We start from the raw sequence: 18,566 nt of genomic DNA, 5'->3' as shown, positions 1-18,566 counted from the left end.
TTTTTTTTTTTTTTTTTTTTTTTTTTTGAGGCCAATCTCTATTTAGCATATAAGGGATGACCACTGCCGGTGCTTGTCCTTTCTGGAAGGGAAGGACTCTTAAGAGATAAGCCATATAATTTCACTGGCCTTTTCTCTCACTATGAAAGTAAATGACAATGCCTTGTGCTGACTGTTGTATCTCTTGTTCTTTTGTTTGCCCTTCTTAGAAGTCGCACTAAAAACATGATGTGGTATGGAGTGCTGGGGACCAAGGAACTGTTACACAGAACATACAAGAACCTGGAGCAGAAGGTCTTGCTGGAGGTGAGAAGTCGAAATGTACATGCATGACTGAATCTCCCTCTCAGACCCACCCCAGTCACCTCTGCTTTGGGCCTGGGGTGATTTTTATTCACCTTTCAACGGAAAGTAAATCTCTGTTTACGTCTGCTTCAGTCCCTTTGCACCTGACCTCACCATGATAGTTCCAGAGAAAACTTCCTGATTTCAGTCCTTCTGACTTCCTGACTGTATTAATGTATCCCAGTGCCTCTGGTTGTATAATGAAAACACTTCTGTTACCTAATACAGAGCCTTTGTGTTTGCTAGGAAATTACATCAGATTAGTACTGTGTATGCTGGCATAATTTTAAGCATGACTTGGCACTCAGCATAGACAGGAACTGTCTTGTTTAACACTGTGTGTCTTGTACACACAGTAACTCTTAACTTGTTAACATCATATTGGTTCAAACACATAGGGATCAAATTAGAGGGCAGAGTGGTGTTCTTCCACACACAAAGCAGGCTGCACTCAGGTGAGCCAACAAAATAAAACACCACTCACAGCAGATTGTGCAGATGTTCAGAATGTGCCCATGATATTGTTTGGCTTCTTTTTCAAGCAACTTGACTGAACCTAGGAGCCCTGCTACACTTTTCCCATGTTTGATTGAGGAAAAGTTAAATATAGTAGCATCTCCCAAACAGAGTCTACTAGTTAGAGCAAAATGAGCATCCACGTACAGGAAATGATGCCCTTCCTCTCCTTTTGTACCTGAGGAATAAAATAATTATCAGTATTGATAACTAAACTGTCATCTGTGGATATCTGAACTAACATCATGCAAAGATGAATGGGCTTTTCACCACCCCCAAACTGATGGTTCCAGGCTCTCTGTGGACTCATAACTGCATTGCTTATGCTTTTACTTTTACACACATAGCAATTAGATAATAATGACTTCTCTGTTTAAAGAACAACCAAGATTCTGCAGAGCAACACAAAGTAGCTTCAGAAACATTTGTTCAGCATATGGAGCACCTGTTTCTGTTACAGGATGATGTAATTATCAATGTAGAGAAGACCTAATATTCCTAGAAATTGTTGCTGACAGCGTACTTCAGTGCCAGGCCAGAAAGAGTGTGTTCTAGAAATCTTCTGTTCTCACTGGTATGACTAGCAGTTACAGACTGCTCATGAAAAGGTTTTAAAATTGTTGACTGCAATCATTGTGCTGTTAAACCTAATAGTGTCTTCTCTTGTGAATAGTGTGATGGACGTCCTATCCCTTTGCCCAGTCTTCAGGGAATTGCTGTACTTAACATTCCTAGCTATGCAGGAGGCACCAATTTCTGGGGAGGCACCAAGGAAGATGATGTGAGTATTCCTAGAAACTGGTAAATCAGAAAACAAGAAACTTTGTTACTATCTCCTATTTATGCATCAGTTGCTCCTGAGACAAGATGCTTGGAAAGGGTATATCTGGAGGCATCTCTGACAGGTTTCTCTATTAAATGGATGCATATTCAGAAGCCAGACTTCAGTAATGTGTTCTCCACAAGGATCAGCAGTGAATTGTACAGGAGCTTGGTCATACTGGAGCCTTTTGCCTTTGGTAGAATGCTTTACATGAGGTCCACGATACAGGCAACCCCCGCTTAGTGTTCTTAAATTGGTTCCTGAAGAACCGAGCGTTAAGTGGAATAGCATTAAGTGAAAGCAGAAGTGTTTGATGTACCAAGATGGCGACACAAACAAACTGGCGCTAAATTGCACAATGAGGCTGCATGCCCGTGAGCATTATAACAAAACTCACTGAGCACTAAGGGAAATCAGGTGTCAATGTAAAACGAGCATTATAGTGAAATAGCACTAAGTGAAATAGCATTAAGCAGGGGTTACCTATATTACCCATGTACAATTCCTCTACCCTGTGAGTCCCTGAGATAAAGCCAACTGAGGCCGAGAGGAGCCATTAGATCAGGTCTACAGACATTTTCTTTATGTCAGGTACTGGAAAATATCCAGTCTCATAGGAAGAGCAACTTTCTTGCTGCTCAGAGGCTTTATGTACCTGAGTTATACTTTAGCTACTGTTGAAAGGCCACTGTGGATAATGAGGCTGCTTTTTCTCACACCTAGATGACTGCAGAACTCCTGTTTGTAGCATCATTGCTAATTTTACAGAGAATAAATAGTGATAGTGAAAGGTCAGGGTCAAATCTCCATCCATGAAAGGGAAAGGAAGTTCTCACAGAGCAGTATGTGACCTGAATTCTCTCTCCCACTAGACATTTACAGCGCCCTCCTTTGATGACAAGATCTTGGAGGTGGTAGCCGTGTTCGGTAGCATGCAGATGGCTGTGTCACGAGTGATTAACCTACAGCATCACCGGATTGCACAGGTATCCAGATGCTTTTGTGACCTCCTTGACCAACATTGTACTGTTTTCTACCCTATCAATGCTTGCTTCGAATGCTAAAGTCTGTGACTGGTCTTCTTGCTCTGTCCCAAAAGGCCATAGAAATCAAAGCTTTATGACTTTCTCAGTCTGTATTCTGGCAATAGTGCCAGGGTTTGCAGGGATGAGGGCTTAACAGTAAGGTAACAAAGCAACAAAAGGATTTATTCTACAGGAGGAAAAGATTATACGAAAAACTGACTGTGTAGTTTGAAGGCAGAATACACAAAACCCAGTTCAAAGTTCTCACCCTCTTTCATGACTACAATGCCATCCTTCAGAGTCCTGTTAGAGTTTCCAGACTTTAGCCTTCTGGCTGAGTCTTCCAGCCATTGACCATTGCGGACCTACACTCAACCAAGGCCTGGGTTGTTCCAAAGCTCCTAAACACCTCCAAAACCAGACCTCCACCAGACTTACTCACTTTGTTGAAGTCTCAGAATTCTCCAGAAAATTCTTTCCTTCTGGGAGCAGCCAGAATTCACCTAGTTAATGGCCCATCCACCTGAGATACCATCATTACTGTGGTGCTGATTTTCCCATTACTGGCAGACAACAACACCTTGAGTGCCCATCCCACTTCCATGTTTAAGAGCGGCAATTATTTTTGCTCTAGTAACACAGTTGGCAAGAGATCCTTAGTGGTTTTATCTTGTCCCTTTTCCTTAGGTTCCTTTGATACAACAACTCATAATTAGAGATCTGGTCATAACCTTTGGCTGAGTTATATCCCAAAAGATAGATACAGACAATCTACCTGACATGGAAAGAAGCATGTGGGTAAATCTGATGGTACAGCAGTACTTAGAACTGGATGCAGGGAAACATTTTCAAAGGAAACAAGCAGAACATTTTTTGGTAAATTTATTTCACGGCCCATTTAACTCGCTATTCATGTCTTGCAGTGTCGGACGGTTAAGATAGCGATCCTAGGAGATGAGGGAGTACCTGTCCAAGTGGATGGAGAAGCCTGGATTCAGCCTCCTGGGTATATTTGGATTGTTCATAAGAACAGGGCACAGACACTTACCAGAGACAGGGTAAGAGTAATCCTCTGATATACTAATACTAGACATGCTTTAAAATCTTATATGAGGGGGCAATATTCTCATAGACTCTATATGGAAACTACATGGGGTGTATAGCATTTTCCATTAGAGACTTAGCAGCTGGTAAAGGAACATTATTAAGATGGCATTTAAAACATACAAAATGCCAAGATCAGGGTTGCCTGTGCAACCATTTATTTGGCTCCCTTGGGCATATATGTTAGGATACAGCCTTTACCTACATGCTCACATACTGTTTTTTCCACAGGATCCCCACCTCATTCAGTGCTGTGGATGGATTTTGTTCAGTTAACAATCAACTGGTCAATATTTTGATTTCTCCTTCCTGTTCAACGTGTGGCCTATGTCTTATTGACCAAGTACAATGAGATCCTGTGCCCATCCCAGTTGTGTGCATGTACATGCATGTCTGTCTCCCTCATAGCTTTAGAATGCCATGTCTGCTTGCTTCCAGTATCTCAGGGAATGTTCTAGACATAACAGGACAGAACTGCGCTGACTGGTGAACACTGGAAAACCCAAGAAGGACATAGGAGATAAACAGGGCCCCTTGCATTTTGTTAGCTGACCCACCAGCATCTGCCAGCTCTGTAATTGTCTACAAATCAAAGACCTAGTTGAGCATAATGCCATTCCTCCTTGTCAGCTGTCGCATCCTCTCAGGAGTCTAAGATGTTGATGCCCTATGTGGCTTATCTCCGCACTGCAGAGCAAAGAAACAGGAATAGTGAGGGTGGCAGGAGGAACGGAGGCTAAGTGAGACTGGGGACATGCAGAGCCCCTGCACTGGGAAGGAGAGAATGAATCGCCCTGGTATGGAGAGCAAGAGAAGAGAGAAGGACACAGCCTCTGCCATGGCAAGGAGAATGGGAAGATGGTGGTATGATGGGAAGATGGCATGTATCAGAGTACTTGCCATGGTGGGGAAGAATGGGATGGGGGTGCTCAAAAAGTCCTGGCACTGGAGGAGAGTAGGGGATACTGGCATGAGAGAGGAGAGGGAAGTGAGCATGGGTATAAGGGGGAAAGAGGTAGCACTTAGTCTATGGCATTGAGAAGGGAATAGGGGACCGGGTATACAGGGAAGGAGAGCACAGAGCCTTTTACATCTTGGGAGCTAGGACACTGGGGGAAACTAAACTCATGACATGCATGGGGGCAGTGCAGGAAGCTTAAAGAGCCCTTGGCATGAGGGTGAGCGCAGGGTTAGGGGCATATGGGTAGTGTGTGAAAGGGCCCTGACATGCTATGAGCTTGGGTCTATAAAAGCAGTGGGGTGTTCAACTCTTAGTTTGCTGCATGCTATTCAAACCTGCTCTGAAGGCAAAGCAGTAACTTTCCTCATAGCATTTCCACAGTGCCCAGCATTCAGGCACCTGAATGTCTTGCAGTCATGAATGGTTGTCTATTTTCACAACAGCCCCATGAGGGGAAGGTGCATTTTCCTCATCCAGTAGAGGGGGGACTGAGGCACAGAGAGATCAAGGTGAAAAGGATAACTGATTTTGGATTCCCTATTGGACACATTAAGGTTCTCATTTTTGACCATATGTAACACTGTGGAGTACTTTACACATTCAAAGCACAGCTCCAATGGGGCGAGTTTTCAGCTGCAGCAGCAAGTTTTCAGCCTATCAGCCGACAGACCCCAGGGGCTCAAGTTGGGTGCCCAGCACATGAAGAATATATAATTAGTGACCATCTTTGAAAATTCAGCTTAAGTGTCACTCTGGAGTTCTGTGGCAAAGGAATTCTTCAGGGCAGCCTTTCCTTTCCTGAGGTCCCCAACTCTCATTCACTACCTGCCTTTCCACCTTCCTCAGCAAATGAAGCAGGTCCTGTGTATGTGAGTCTCTACTATATAGCCCTGATTAATAATCCACAGCATGGTTCCTCCTGTGCACTAAATGAGGCAGAGATCCTATGGAAACAATAGCATGTGGCTGTGTGGTCAAAGGCTTTTTTATAAAGCTCACCGCAGGATGACTTAGTCAAAACTGTACAGGAGACCTTCACTCTGGAATTTCCTAGTTTTGACTGACTTGGCGAGCTTAATAATGTTCTTTTTACATGCTGTTGTGTGCAGAATATCCTCAGGGTTTTTTTTTTTTTAAGCGATCTGGAAAAAGCAGCAATTCCATGGCATGTCACTTCCTGGATACCTGCTAGGGTTGTCAGCAAAGTTAGAATGTTTAGATCCCAGCCCCCACTCTTCTAACACAGTAGGCTGATCACAGGGGCAAGCTGTCAACCTTTTTGTGGACCAGCACTAGAGGGGATGGGATGTTTTGCCATTGTTTTTCACAGATACTATCAAGCAAAAGAGATCTTGGGTTCCATTCAAGGCTCTGGAGTAGGGATGTCAAATTCACATGTGACTGTGGCCTGGATCTGAACTGCAAGGAGCCTCCCGGGACACATCTGGATCTGGCAGCACCAGTGGCATGGGAGTTTAACACAGCCCCCTGTTGCCGGCATGTGTGCCCATTGGGGCTCCATTGCTCGGAAACTGGCATCAGGCCCTTCCCTTTTAGCTCTGCCCTCAGATTCCAGTCTTCTCTGGGAGCCCCATGAGCTGGGTGAAATGGCTCCATGGGCTGCACATTTGACACTCCTGCTCCTGAGGAATGTTCTGACTCTTTCCCCCTGTCCTTTCCAATCTGTCCCCTTTCCAGTCCTGGCACTTCATGACCCTGGATACCCATCCCAGGGGATGCCCCTCTTCACTTAGTCACATTCTCCTTCTCTCACGGCAACATATCTCACCCCTCCAGACTCCTCAAGCCAGTCACAGTCCCATTGACCAGCCATTCCCAATTTCCCCAGGCATCCCCAGCCTCCTGCCCAACTAGTCCTGTGTTCTCTCCTCCTGTTCCTGGGTTCACATCCAATCATTCCTTCCCTCCTGGTTTGCAGTTGTCCCTCCTGCCCTTGTTCCACATGATCAGTGGGTCTCAGTATCCATCCTGGCCTCATTCAGTCTCAGCGTCCTACCCAGGTGTTTTAATTCTGCGTTGCAGCTCCTCAGTTGATCTCACTCTTCCTCATCTTTCTCTGGCTCTCAGTCCCACCTCTCCTTTTTTCCCTTCCCAGTTCCTGCTCTGTTTGCCAAGTCAGTCCCAGTTTCTGTCCTAGGTGGCAGTATCATTGTCGTCTCTCCCACCTCCGCTAGCTTCCGGTCTCTCTCTATTCGTGGACCTCAAACTGTGACCCAGTCTATTTCCCACTGTGCCCTACTTTGGGCCCCTTTGCATTTGCACCATATTATTTCCTCCATACTGCCAGGGTGCCAGCAGAGGGCATCACTAAGTATACAGGAGAGGCATGATCTCAGTGCCAGGTGCCAGTCCAAGCTGAAGCATGGTTAGACAAGGTGGGACTTTCAAGGCTTTGACCTGGCAAACTCTAAGATGTCTGACTAAGCTTGCTGCAAACTGCAGCTTCCCTGCCCCCCAAAGGCTTAATAACTTGGCCAGAGTTGTCTGGATTTTCCCAGGGACAGAACAAGGGACATCCTTGAAACAAGTAGCCAATTTTTCCATTGCTGCATTTCAAGTCGCTGCTTCAAAGCACAAGGGAGCTACAGGTTTTGAAAGAAAAGGTTGCAGAATTTTTAACATAACCAGCCTTGGAGGTGCTGGCCCGAATTGTGAGACTTTTAAAAACAAAGCAAAACAAAAGCTTGAGACAAGCACCTGGCAACAAAAATAGCCCAAAGGGTTGAAGTCTGGCCAAGTTGCAAGCAGTTGAACAGCTGGTCTTACAATGGGCAGTGTTGTGGAGCCTTAAGAGATGGTGCCACTAGCCCTGCTTGTAATAGTGGTGTGTATAGCTCCTACAGGGCTACTTATGGGGTATGCAGAGGTTTGGGGAGATTTATGAGGCATCTTCAAATTTGCTTACTGTATCTGTAGGCATTTGAGAACACACTGAAATCTTGGGAGGACAAACAGAAATGTGAGTTGTCCCGGCCCACCTCCTTCACCTTGCATCCAGAGATCATGTCAGAAGAAGAATCCACCCAGATCAACCAGTTTGGCCAAGCAGCGGGAGCTCTGATTCACAGGTGGGACTAATTTTTTCTCTCCTGGGGGTTTGCAGACCTCCTTTGGCTTCTTGATCTCTCTTGTCAGTTGGGGAGACCACTACTGCTCTCCTAGCTTGAGTATTAATGAAATGTCATTTCTTATGGAGCTGCCTTTATAGTCACACTATCTGTAGTGTTCATCTCTGTCTTAAAGGCAGCAGGCTTGGAATATGGTGTGGCTTTGCATCCTCTCATTGTGCAGTTTCCTTGTTGTACCAGTGTTTAAATCCACAAAGTGAAGTTTCTTGAGTCACTGAAGCAAAATTGAGCCTGGTGTAAAGAAGCACAGCTTGCTTCACTGGGAGGAATACCTGCTTACAACAGGCCTGAGATGATAATGAACATAGACTTAGACCTAAATGTTGCCAAGGACCATCTGAAATGAAACAGCTGGTCCTCTGGGAATCAAGAAGATATACTGGGCACCTCTTCCCAGGGCTACAGCAGAAATTTCTGAAGAGGATTTATGTACTGGTACACAAGGGCAACATTCCACCCTTTTGTCAGGCAGCATGCTCCCTGTTATTTCCATATAAAAAGAAATATGCAGACATATCAGAAATGTATTCTGAACCATGCATAGCTGCCACTAAAATTGTAGTTCCATTTGTAGTCTTGTCAACATTATTAGAGCTATATTTTAAACTCTGGCCCACACTACATGCACAGAGAACGCACATGACTCCTGTTTTTGTATGCAGTCACCTGTAAATGAGCACTTTTCTTTCAAACAATACCTGTATTCCAATGAAAGCTAACCTGTTTGGCAGACTTGCCCCAAGTTAGTCCTGCACTCTCCCCAAATGCCTCTCCAGTCCCCTTCCCCTGTGCAATCTGCTGCTCTGCTTTCTGCTTCCTTCCTGCCCTCTGCTTCCTGCCTTATCTGCCACTGTGCTGCTTGTTCCCTCACTGCTCTGGTGTGTGCCACACACACAAGCTGCCTGTACCACTTGTGGCACACATGCTACAGGTTGGCCATCGCAGCTGTAGACCATGTATTGCAGTCTGCTGTAATACCTTGCCTGCAGTGTAGTCATCTCAGGAACGCTGTAGCTTGAATTGGATAATGTGAGGAGTGACTGCCTTTGCTTGCCCTCCCCAAGTCAGAGCACACACACTGAATTCTCCTGCTCTGCCAGAGATATACCTATATCGAGAGAAGCCTTACTATGGTACTTCCACAGTCTCATCCCCAAGAGTGAATTGAATAAAATAGCTCAACAGAAAAGGTCTCTCTCCATCTGTGAGAATCAGCTGACAATATCCCTGTCTCTTTCTCTAGTATACGGGAAATAGCACAGTCCTATCAAGACATGGAACAGGAACTTGCTCATGCAGTCAATGCCAGCTCCAAATCTATGGACAAAGTGTACGCCAAATCCAAATCAACAGAGGTACCTGTACTCACTCGGTGACTTGCACTTTGCCAGTTTCTGTTGCTCTTGTTCTGGTTTGAGTGACTGAGTGATTTGTATGTGTTTCTCTCAGACTTTCCTTCTGAGTGTTTGACTGTTAGGTTTGCCTGCCCTTCCATGCACATGTCCTGTCTCCACAGGGTCTGAACTGCAGCCTTGTGGTAGAGATGGTGAATAACGTCAAGGCCCTGCATAATGAGACAGATCTGCTGCTTGCTGGCAAAATGGCACTGGTAAGAAGGGATAAATAGGAGTGAGGGACACAGAGTATCCCTTGTTCTGTTGGTTCTTTTACTGGGGCCAGGACATGCAGTGTCTTGCCAACCCCTGAATTACTTTGACTTTATTACAAATCAGTGCAAACTTTACAAGTGGAATTTAAGATGATTGTAAACAAATCAAGAAGTCCATTTTCTGTCTTATAGTAGCAATACATTTATAACACACAGTCAAGCTAGTTAGCTGGAGGGGTGGTGAATTCCATAATCTGCTCTTACATAGAAGGGGATGTTTGGATACATAGCTCCTTTTAGAAACCGGAGGTTTTTTCATAAACTAGGTGTTACCTTGTGAGGAAAGCTCCTGAAAGGGAGGACAGTTTGCATTTCACTTTCTGGATTTTAACTGTTCGCCTTTGTTTCTGGTGCAGCAGTTGGATCCCCCCCAGAAGGAACAGCTCCTAGCAGCACTGACAGACATGGATCTTCAGCTGAGGAAGCTAGTGGATATCCCTTGGCTATGGCAGCTCATGGAGCCCAGCTATGAAGAGGTAATATCCCCTAGACTGGAGCACAGCTGTTTCCTTGGCTGCTTTCCTTTTTGCTGATTGGCCCTTTTCATGTTGCATGAATGGCTCCCTGTGGGGAAGTCGCAGGTGTGAGAGAGGATCAGTTCAGAAAGAAACTCAGGCTGCAGAGTTTATTTTAGGTCATTTCTGACCAGGATCTCAATGAGACTGACCTTCCCTTCTGTCCCTCCCCATCTGGAACAGACTGAATCTCCTCTCTACAAGGTTTATGGACTATGCTAGATGCTACTTGCCATGCTCAATCACTTTGTGTGCATTTAACACTTACTTTCATTCCTGATACAATTTCCCTGTGTGTTTCTGCAGAACCAGATGCTGGATTATTCTAAGCGCAGTCGCAGTGGCAAATTTCGACTGGTGACCAAATTTAAAAAGGAGAAAAACAACAAGAATAAAGAGACTCGTAGTAGCATGGGACTGCCGGGTATCGCCCATCTATGCATTCATTCCATCTTCCCTGCTGCACCTGTTTGTTCAAACTCCCTGACCCTCCTCTGTGTATCTATGGTTCCTTTTCTCCTCTCCCTCCTCCATTCTTCCTTTCCATGGACCTTCACTTACACGTTACACAGTCTGTCTGGAGTCTCTCTCTTTCACATGGCAGTGTAGTATATTTGCTATGTTCTCTCTCTCAACCATAACTGCACTGAGCAGATATTCCCAAACAGAAACTTGAGGCACGCTCTGAAGAGGTCTACAGAGACTTGGACATTTTCTGGGATACTCTCAGGAGGGCAAGGGAAGTGAACTTGGGGTCTGAGGCTTGCAAAAATCAAAAGGACTGTGGAGCCCAAGTCCGCATAACTCCAAACCTCCCACTGCTCATGCTCCCTGATGTGGCTAATGATGCTTTTTCTTGTTGATTTGCCCTCAGGCTTTAATCAAATGTCATGTTTAATTGGCTAGGGATCCTGCATCAACATTGGTGCACCCTAAGCTCTAATCCTGTTGGCCAGTAAATAAAAACTGGCCCATGAAATCAACAAATTGGAAGTGGTATTAGGACGTTTTGTCTCCAATTCTGTTAGTTGATTTTTTGGTTAATTTTCTACCTATGAAGACTTTCTGCCTCTACAATTTGGGAGTACTACTTGTTCTGTGGGATCATGGGCATTGTCTTCTCCCATGGAATTCTAGCTACTATTGCTTTCTCCTCCCTGATGCAGTGGTGTCTCTTCTCATTTCTCTGAAACTCTGGGGACTTTGTTTTTCTCTTATTTAGAGGCTACTCAAGAAGCTGGAGGTCATTTTGGGTTCATTGGCAGCCTTTTTTTCCTCCCTCAGGCGTCATAGAGGGAGGCTTTAGCACTTAATGGTCACATCTACACATACCCCTATGGTGCTGTTGTTACTGTGCCATCATTTAGTACTTCCTTTTGGAAGTACTAAATGATGGTGCAGTAACAGCCCGTACTGCACTGTGCTAGCAGCATACAATTATTTTTAGCCACTACATTGCCATAGCAACACACTATAATGAGCGAGTGCATTGCTACAGGGATGTAGCAGTGGTATCACGGTTTTTGCCTGTGGATGCTACGTCGCCATAGCATCATGTGTAGATGTTTCCACTGAGTATTCAGTGTAAGTGCCAGTACACAGTTACTCCAAGATAACAATTAAAAGCTCCTGTGGGCTAGATTCTCTAATGTGTGTTTCACAATCTTTCTTGTTTTGTAAGATGACTAATACTTTCCTGGTAAAAGTAATAGCAAACTTCCAGTGTCACATCCAGTCCCTCCAAGGCAGTGGCTGGACATGAGTGTAAGCAGACTCTCATGATTTATTGCCTCTGGCCCAGTGGTTCTCAGCTAGGGTGCTATAGCACCCTGTGGTGCCTTGAGATCCTTTGAAGAGTGCCACACCTCTCTTAGTACTGTTGTGTGCTCAAACATGGTTCACACAATAAACCCAGAGATTTCAAATAGGAATCTATAGTGTTAAAAATATTCTGACCTGCTGAGGTCTTTTTGAGTTTTTGCAATGGAAGAAACTGCCCTATTATTTTTCTGTAGTCAAAAAACAAGTGAAAACTAAGAACCAACATTTTCTGAGGGGTGCCCTTAGTTTATCTAGGGGTGCCTCAAGTCTGTAAAGGTTGAGAACCACTGATTTAGCCTCTGCTTAAGAGAATAACTCTGACTTTAATCTGTCTTCCTTTCCTTATTTGAAATTGTAGATCCTGTTGCCATCCTCTTCCTCCCTTCATCTGGGGTTGTGATATTGTTTGCCCTTTCCCTTGGCTTTCTTGTTGGTGAAAAGTACTCTTGGTGTTCTCTTCTTTCGCACTTTTCTGTCTCCTTTGGGATTCTGGGTACTCAGTGCACTCCTGCTTTTCCGTCTCTAACAGTTCACCTCTGGGGAACGGAGGAGGTTGCAGCCTGGCTTGAGCATCTCAGTCTTTGTGAGTATAAGGATATCTTCATCCGACATGACGTCCGGGGCTCTGAGCTCCTGCATCTCGAACGGAGGGACCTCAAGGTACTTTCATGATCAGCTCCTCAGAAATAGCCAGCTGCATGTGCTTGGAAATAGCCAACATATGGTCCACTCCAGATGGCTTTGGCTGGATGAACGGGTTCATCATGGCCTTGTTTTATTCTCTTTCCTTCTCAGGTCGCCTGATTAATACTGTATTTTATAGAGTAGTAGCATCATGGGAGGGCAACTACAGGCTTGTAGGCCAGCCATCCAGCTCCTTTCTGTTCCCTTATGTTGTAGCCCAGGGGAGTCAGACATACATGGAACCCCATGATCTGACCCATGCAGCCCTATGATCCAGTCTGTCAGTCACAGACTGATTCCTCATGCCATATGTGGCATGTGGAGCCCATCAGGTATGTGAGCCATACTGCCCTGGGTCTGGGGCTGGTCCAGTTTATGCTGTGACAAAGCCAGGGCACAAAGCTGGCCCAGTAGGAAGCCACAGGCAGTGCATGCCCCATCCTGGCCCCTTGTGCTATGTGATGTGGCACAGTCAGTCCAGCCCTGTGCACCTTGTGCAGTACATGCTGGCCCCACTCCCACGCTCACTCTGCACATAGCCTAGGGGGGCAGCATGGGATGTGCACTGCATGCAACACCTTGCTGGACTGTCCTCGCATGCTAGCTCTGGCATGCACAGATGGCCTAGGGCCTGACTTAGACTGGCCCCAGAGCCAGTGCACAAAGCCAGTCTGGTGCTGGGATCCTTTGTGGTGCCCTGGAGTGGAGGTCGTACATGCAGCGCCTCACCAGGCCAGTCCTGCACACTGGGTCTGGTGCATGGTCCCAATCCGGCCTAATGACCCTCGTGTGGCCCACAGTGCCAGACAAGTTTGACACCCATCTTGTAGCCCAGTTCAACACCCGCACCAGTTGCAGTCATAGCTGTCTAGACTTTCCCATTTTTAACAATGGGGAATGAAAAGATTACAACATAGTTTCCACCCCTTCCCTTTTTGCAAAGTATACCACAAGTCTGGCTAATTGCAATTGAGTGTGCAGTCATACCTGGTACCTTGGTGGTCAGATGACAGTTCAGTGTGATCTGCAACAGATAATGTCTTTACCCATGTGTTTTGTGCTTGGCTGTTGTCCTCATTCCCTGTGATCTCTACAGTTCTTTCTAGTGTCTTGCTTTGAGTCTATAGTTCGTATTCACAGTTGGCCACATGGGGAGTGGCCAGTGTAGGCAGTGGCAGTTTTATGCCTGCTCCATTACTGTTATTTTTACTTCATTGTGCTCTGATAGATGTTTGTTGCATGCTTTGACGTTTTAGATGGATCTATGAGGCTCATAATCTTCCCAGATCTTTTCTTTCTGTTTATTTTCTATTTAGCTGATTAGGTTGTATCTGGCTGGCTCAGTTTTTTCCTTTTATTTAAAATGAATTTATCTTCTTTTCCAGGACCTGGGAGTGACCAAGGTGGGTCACATGAAGAGGATATTACACGGGATCAAGGAGCTGAGCCGGAATACTCCTGCCAGCGAGGTTTAGCCTCCGTTTTTGCAGCCTGTGTCTACCATTCCCCCTAACGTCTACACAGCACTCACCTCACAGAGCAAATGTGCTCGAAACTATCTCAGCAGATCAGCCAAGCTGTAGCTGCTCAGAGTTCATATCGACCAATCATGGTGCTACCTTTTTTCATGTGGGTACAGCTGTGTCCAGTCAAGAGGAACCTTTTCTGTTTAGAAGGGTGGAGCTTCCTGGATATAATTCACCTGCTGGTTGGACAAAATCATCGTGCTCTCAGACATGGAAAGTCTTGGTCCCAGGGACAACACAGGTCTCCTGACAATAGCAACACAGCTACCTTTAATGTAGAATTTAATCATATTGGAATTATTCAGGGAAGAAGATGTACTGGCCAGTCTTAGTCCGGGAGTGTCTAGTAGCCTTTTCAGATTCAAGACTTTCCCAGTGGGCTGTATGTCACAGCTGTATCGTACATCACACGTATGGGACAGAACTTTTTTTCCTCTTGTAGGACAACCCTTCAGTTGCATGTAACTTGCATCAAAAGCTCAAAGCCAGTGCAAGTCGCTATTATATAGTGAGTGATTCTCTCTTGCACTTACGCCTTCCAGTCAAAAGCACATATGGTTACAACAGTCTTTTGCACCAGCCTGCAGTCTTTCCCTTGGCCTGAGCCTGTCAATTCTCTGTCAGCCAGTGACAGTGATACAGCTCCAATATTCCCAGCCACAGCTGGCAGCTTTGTGGGAGTTCCAGCCAGCCAGAGGACATCATCTGACTCATGTCTTATCCCCTGAGCCTGGAGCAAAAGTGTGACAGGCAAAGTGATTCTGAATTCATTGGTAGGAGACTGGGGGGAAAGGAAATTCTCAGGGCAGGAGAGAAACACAGCCAGGAACTTGGGCCAGTCACAGAGTATCAATTAGTAAAGTCCAACATATCTTTTCCCCATTTTCTTAGGGATGCAGCCTGTCAGACACTGATTTAGACCCACTTAGAAATGCTTTCATTTCTGTTTAGTGCCATTTCCATGGCCCCAAGCGAGTGCTTTTATTCCTATACTTGGGTAGAAAACTTTCCTGTCTCAAAGGGACACAAAGTTCTCCTTAAAACTTGCATCTCTTTACCTAGTTCAGTTTTTACACATTTTTCTAGGTCTTTCCCTCTTCTCCTCCCAAGCTTCTTCTTTCTCTTAGCAGTGGATTTCAAAGGAACATCATGCATGCTTCTTGGGACTGTACCTGCTAGTGAGAGTCCATGTATCATGAAACATTAAAGGTCACACAGTGATTGGTACAAGGCTGGTAAACATGTTGAAAAGAGTGTGTTTGGTGAATAGCCTCTGGTGTCACCAACTATGCAAAATGGGAAAGCCAGCACTTCTGAATCAGAGAGCCTAGGCTGCTTTCACAGTCTTGTTTCATTGGCTGACTCCTGTTGTGTGACTGGCAAAGCCCAGAGACCCCCGTGCTTTATTGAGTTGCCACAAGTCTCCCTGGGGAGGGCACTGGAGGCCATGTAGCACTGCCAAGATGGGAAGGAATTTTAGTTATGTTCTCCCTTTTGTATGCATGTAATTTTTAGTTTTTTACAAAGTGGCATTTGCCTGACCATGGCTGTCAGCAACAGAATAATACTGTATGCAGTATGATTTGATTTCCTGAGTTTCTTTTTCTTTCTATTCTTAATGAGACCTTTATTAAGATGACCTTAGCTCTGTGCATCAACTGAACCCGCAGTGTTAGTCAGGGTGTTTTATGTAATGAGTTTTCTACCCTAGGAGGTTATAGGCCAGTTTTGTCTCTAGTGCCAACTCTGTTGAATTCAAGAGGATCATGCTAAGGATTTCTCTGGTCCTCCATGGTTTACTCATGTAAAGTTGTTGGAGGGCTACACTTGCTTAATTCTGAAACCAAAACTAGGGTAGACCTTGTGGGGAGGGAGCAGACAGGAATACTTTAGCTTTGCTCCAGTTGCTGTTCATTAGTCTCCATTCCCACACTGGTGTTTTTTTACCTGATCACTACAAAGCTCACATGCAGAATTTGATGCCTTACGTATTGGATGGTACAGAATTGTACATACATTATTTTCCCCCAAAGTTTTTCCCAATTGCTATGATTTGCTTGTCAAGATGCTAAATCTGTATGAACATGAGGAAATCCCACTGTTAAGCAGAACCATTGGGCATTGCAAGATTATTCCTGAACTTTTGCATTTTTGCTGGTGATAATCAAGTGAGGGCCACATCCCTTTCCCTGTTAGCCCCTTTCTGTAGAACAGCATATGCATATATGTAGGGCTGGGAGAATACCTCAGGGAATAGAAGTACCATGTGATTACCCTGGGGAAAGATACTGCAAGGAGAAGGGACTTATCTTATGTTCCACCAACTGGTGGGTAAAATGAAGGAACCATGGTTATTGCCATGTGTTCTCCAAGAAAGAGGCATCGTGTATATTTACCCAGCTTCCTTTATTGAGTTCTGGGCTGATTATATTCTTCCCGCTATAGGAACAGCCCTTTGTGATTGATGGTGAGATCCAAAGAGCTCGCCCCATATTTAAACATGTTCTGTAGAACTGCGCCGTATTGCAGAAGGGCTGAAGAATATCAGTACATTTGCTATGAGTAGTGAGTTTTGCATTGAGAAATTCTCATGTCATCAAGGGTTAAATTCTACATGTTTATTATTTTCCCCTTGGTTGAATCCTGATCCATTTTTGTGTGTTTCATCAACGTATTCATTGCCAGTATCGTGCTCTATCCCTGACTGAGGGAAGGTCAACCTTCTTTTAAGAGTTAGAGAATGTGGTCTTATTCAATCTGTGTGCCTTTGGACATGCATCATGGTGTATGTGTGTATTTATGTTTTGAAGGGAAGGTTACCTCTGTGTACCAGTGTGCCATTGGGAATAATGCCCAGAGGTAAAATGGGAGCACTGGTGTTAATCAAGAAAAGATGTCCCTGAGAAATAGTAATACTAAGGTTCAGAATTGTCCCTCTGGCATCTCAGTTTTTCCATGAGAGAGAAACTCAGGAAAAAAAACAAAACAGGCTGACAATATACCACTGCTGCTTTGCCAAAGCAGAGGCTTTTCTACTGTATCAAGCAAAATGGCCACTTGGAAGAAGTTAGCACTTTACACAGCTTGTACGTGCTTTCTAATTGTAAAGAAATGTGACTTGTATTTAGCCTCAGGTCATTTTCTGCCTCAACATCGTTGTACTCCCTGGCATTGATTTTGGAGAAAGGGGCAGTATCATACTGTAGGATCTAGGCACACAATTTCTGTTAGCCATAGCAGGATTCATTGCCCAAGTAGTGCACTGGAAATCTACCCTTTAGTGACATGCTCTGTCCTGTCAGCCCGTAGTCTTTTTCAGTCCAGTGGAGTTGCCTGCAGTAGGTTGGGACAGAATTTGGCCATTAAAAGTAGCTGAGTGGGAATGTCCCTGTTTGGACCTCCTGTAAGAAGAGGGCATTTGTTAGTAGCATGCTTTGACCTGTTCTAATCAAGAGTTCCTTGCACACTTTCAACAGCTGTGTGCCGGCTGCTCACAGCATAGGAGAATTGTTTCTTGTTTGGTTCTACTGGAGCTTTTCACCGTGTCAGACCACAAAGACTTGACTGGATATACGCTCTACTAGAGAGGTTGCATCCAGGAACCTCAGATTGCACAGAGGCCCTTTGTCCCAGTGTCTCTTGGAAAGTGCTTAATGTTGGACTTCTCGTGTAAGCTTCGTCTGTTTTAGTATTATTTAATGCGGCATACACGATCTGCATGATAAAGTGACAGACTGTTTACACAGGACATTTTGAATCTAAAAGAAACGTGTGTACTGTAACAAAAAGGAGAGGATGAAAACTTTGTTTGTGTACCGCTGTCTGCAGTGATTGGATGTCTGTCTCGTTGCCCACCCACTATCATTCCTCAGGGGTGTCCCACCATTCCTGTGATCCTGTCAGAAGCATGGGGAAGCATCTGAATCCCTGTACAGTCTTGGGGAAAAAGATTTTGTGCCTTAAGAATGGGACCTGATTCCCTCCTATTTATTATGTTAATTTATACAGTGCTTATCTTGAAGTTGTCTTGTATTTTATGTACATAGTTTGCTGTTGATTGTTGTAAATAGTTTTTTTTCTTGTATATAAAGTAAACGTGTTTCTGATCTTCCAGTAAATAATTCCTCTAGTTACTGTTTTCATCACTTGAGAGGGCTACAATGCCAGCTCCTTGGGAGATGGGAACTCAGAGGCTGTGTTGGGAGAGGATAACTTTATCCTGAGCAGAATAAAAAGTTCAAAATCTTCAAAGCTGCTCCTGTAAAAAGGGAGTTTACTCAAGAAACAAAGAGATTCTAGCCATGATTTGTGTAGATTAACAAGATAAGATCATCTTCTTGTTCTGATTATCTAGGGTGGAAGAGAAAACATATATTTCGAATTTTTGAACAAGTGTCGATAAATCTATAAATATGCAATAGAAAGAAA

At 44.7% G+C, this 18,566-nt stretch overlaps 1 protein-coding gene across 2 annotated transcripts in view; it reads left to right on the top strand.

The window, feature by feature from the left end:
- Positions 1 to 18,251, top strand: part of DGKD (diacylglycerol kinase delta) — an 83,631-nt gene extending 65,380 nt beyond the window's left edge. The window contains exons 18-28 of one of the 2 annotated variants that reach the window (XM_019503744.1): positions 210 to 306; positions 1,535 to 1,642; positions 2,557 to 2,670; positions 3,633 to 3,767; positions 7,712 to 7,863; positions 9,167 to 9,278; positions 9,440 to 9,532; positions 9,949 to 10,068; positions 10,414 to 10,531; positions 12,458 to 12,588; positions 13,998 to 18,251. In XM_019503744.1, coding sequence (XP_019359289.1) covers positions 210 to 306; positions 1,535 to 1,642; positions 2,557 to 2,670; positions 3,633 to 3,767; positions 7,712 to 7,863; positions 9,167 to 9,278; positions 9,440 to 9,532; positions 9,949 to 10,068; positions 10,414 to 10,531; positions 12,458 to 12,588; positions 13,998 to 14,087 — 1,270 coding nt within the window. In that variant the 3' untranslated portion in view covers positions 14,088 to 18,251. The remainder of the gene's footprint in view (positions 1 to 209; positions 307 to 1,534; positions 1,643 to 2,556; positions 2,671 to 3,632; positions 3,768 to 7,711; positions 7,864 to 9,166; positions 9,279 to 9,439; positions 9,533 to 9,948; positions 10,069 to 10,413; positions 10,532 to 12,457; positions 12,589 to 13,997) is intronic. The other variant, XM_019503743.1, reaches the window with a different exon arrangement.
- Positions 18,252 to 18,566: the final 315 nt, after the last annotated feature.

This window comes from Gavialis gangeticus, unplaced genomic scaffold (assembly GCF_001723915.1).
Source record: "Gavialis gangeticus isolate Ggan-Ray unplaced genomic scaffold, GavGan_comp1, whole genome shotgun sequence".
Classification (NCBI taxonomy): Eukaryota; Metazoa; Chordata; order Crocodylia; family Gavialidae; genus Gavialis; species Gavialis gangeticus.
Note: the sequence above shows the minus strand (reverse complement) of the source record. Positions and strands in the feature narration are given on the sequence as shown.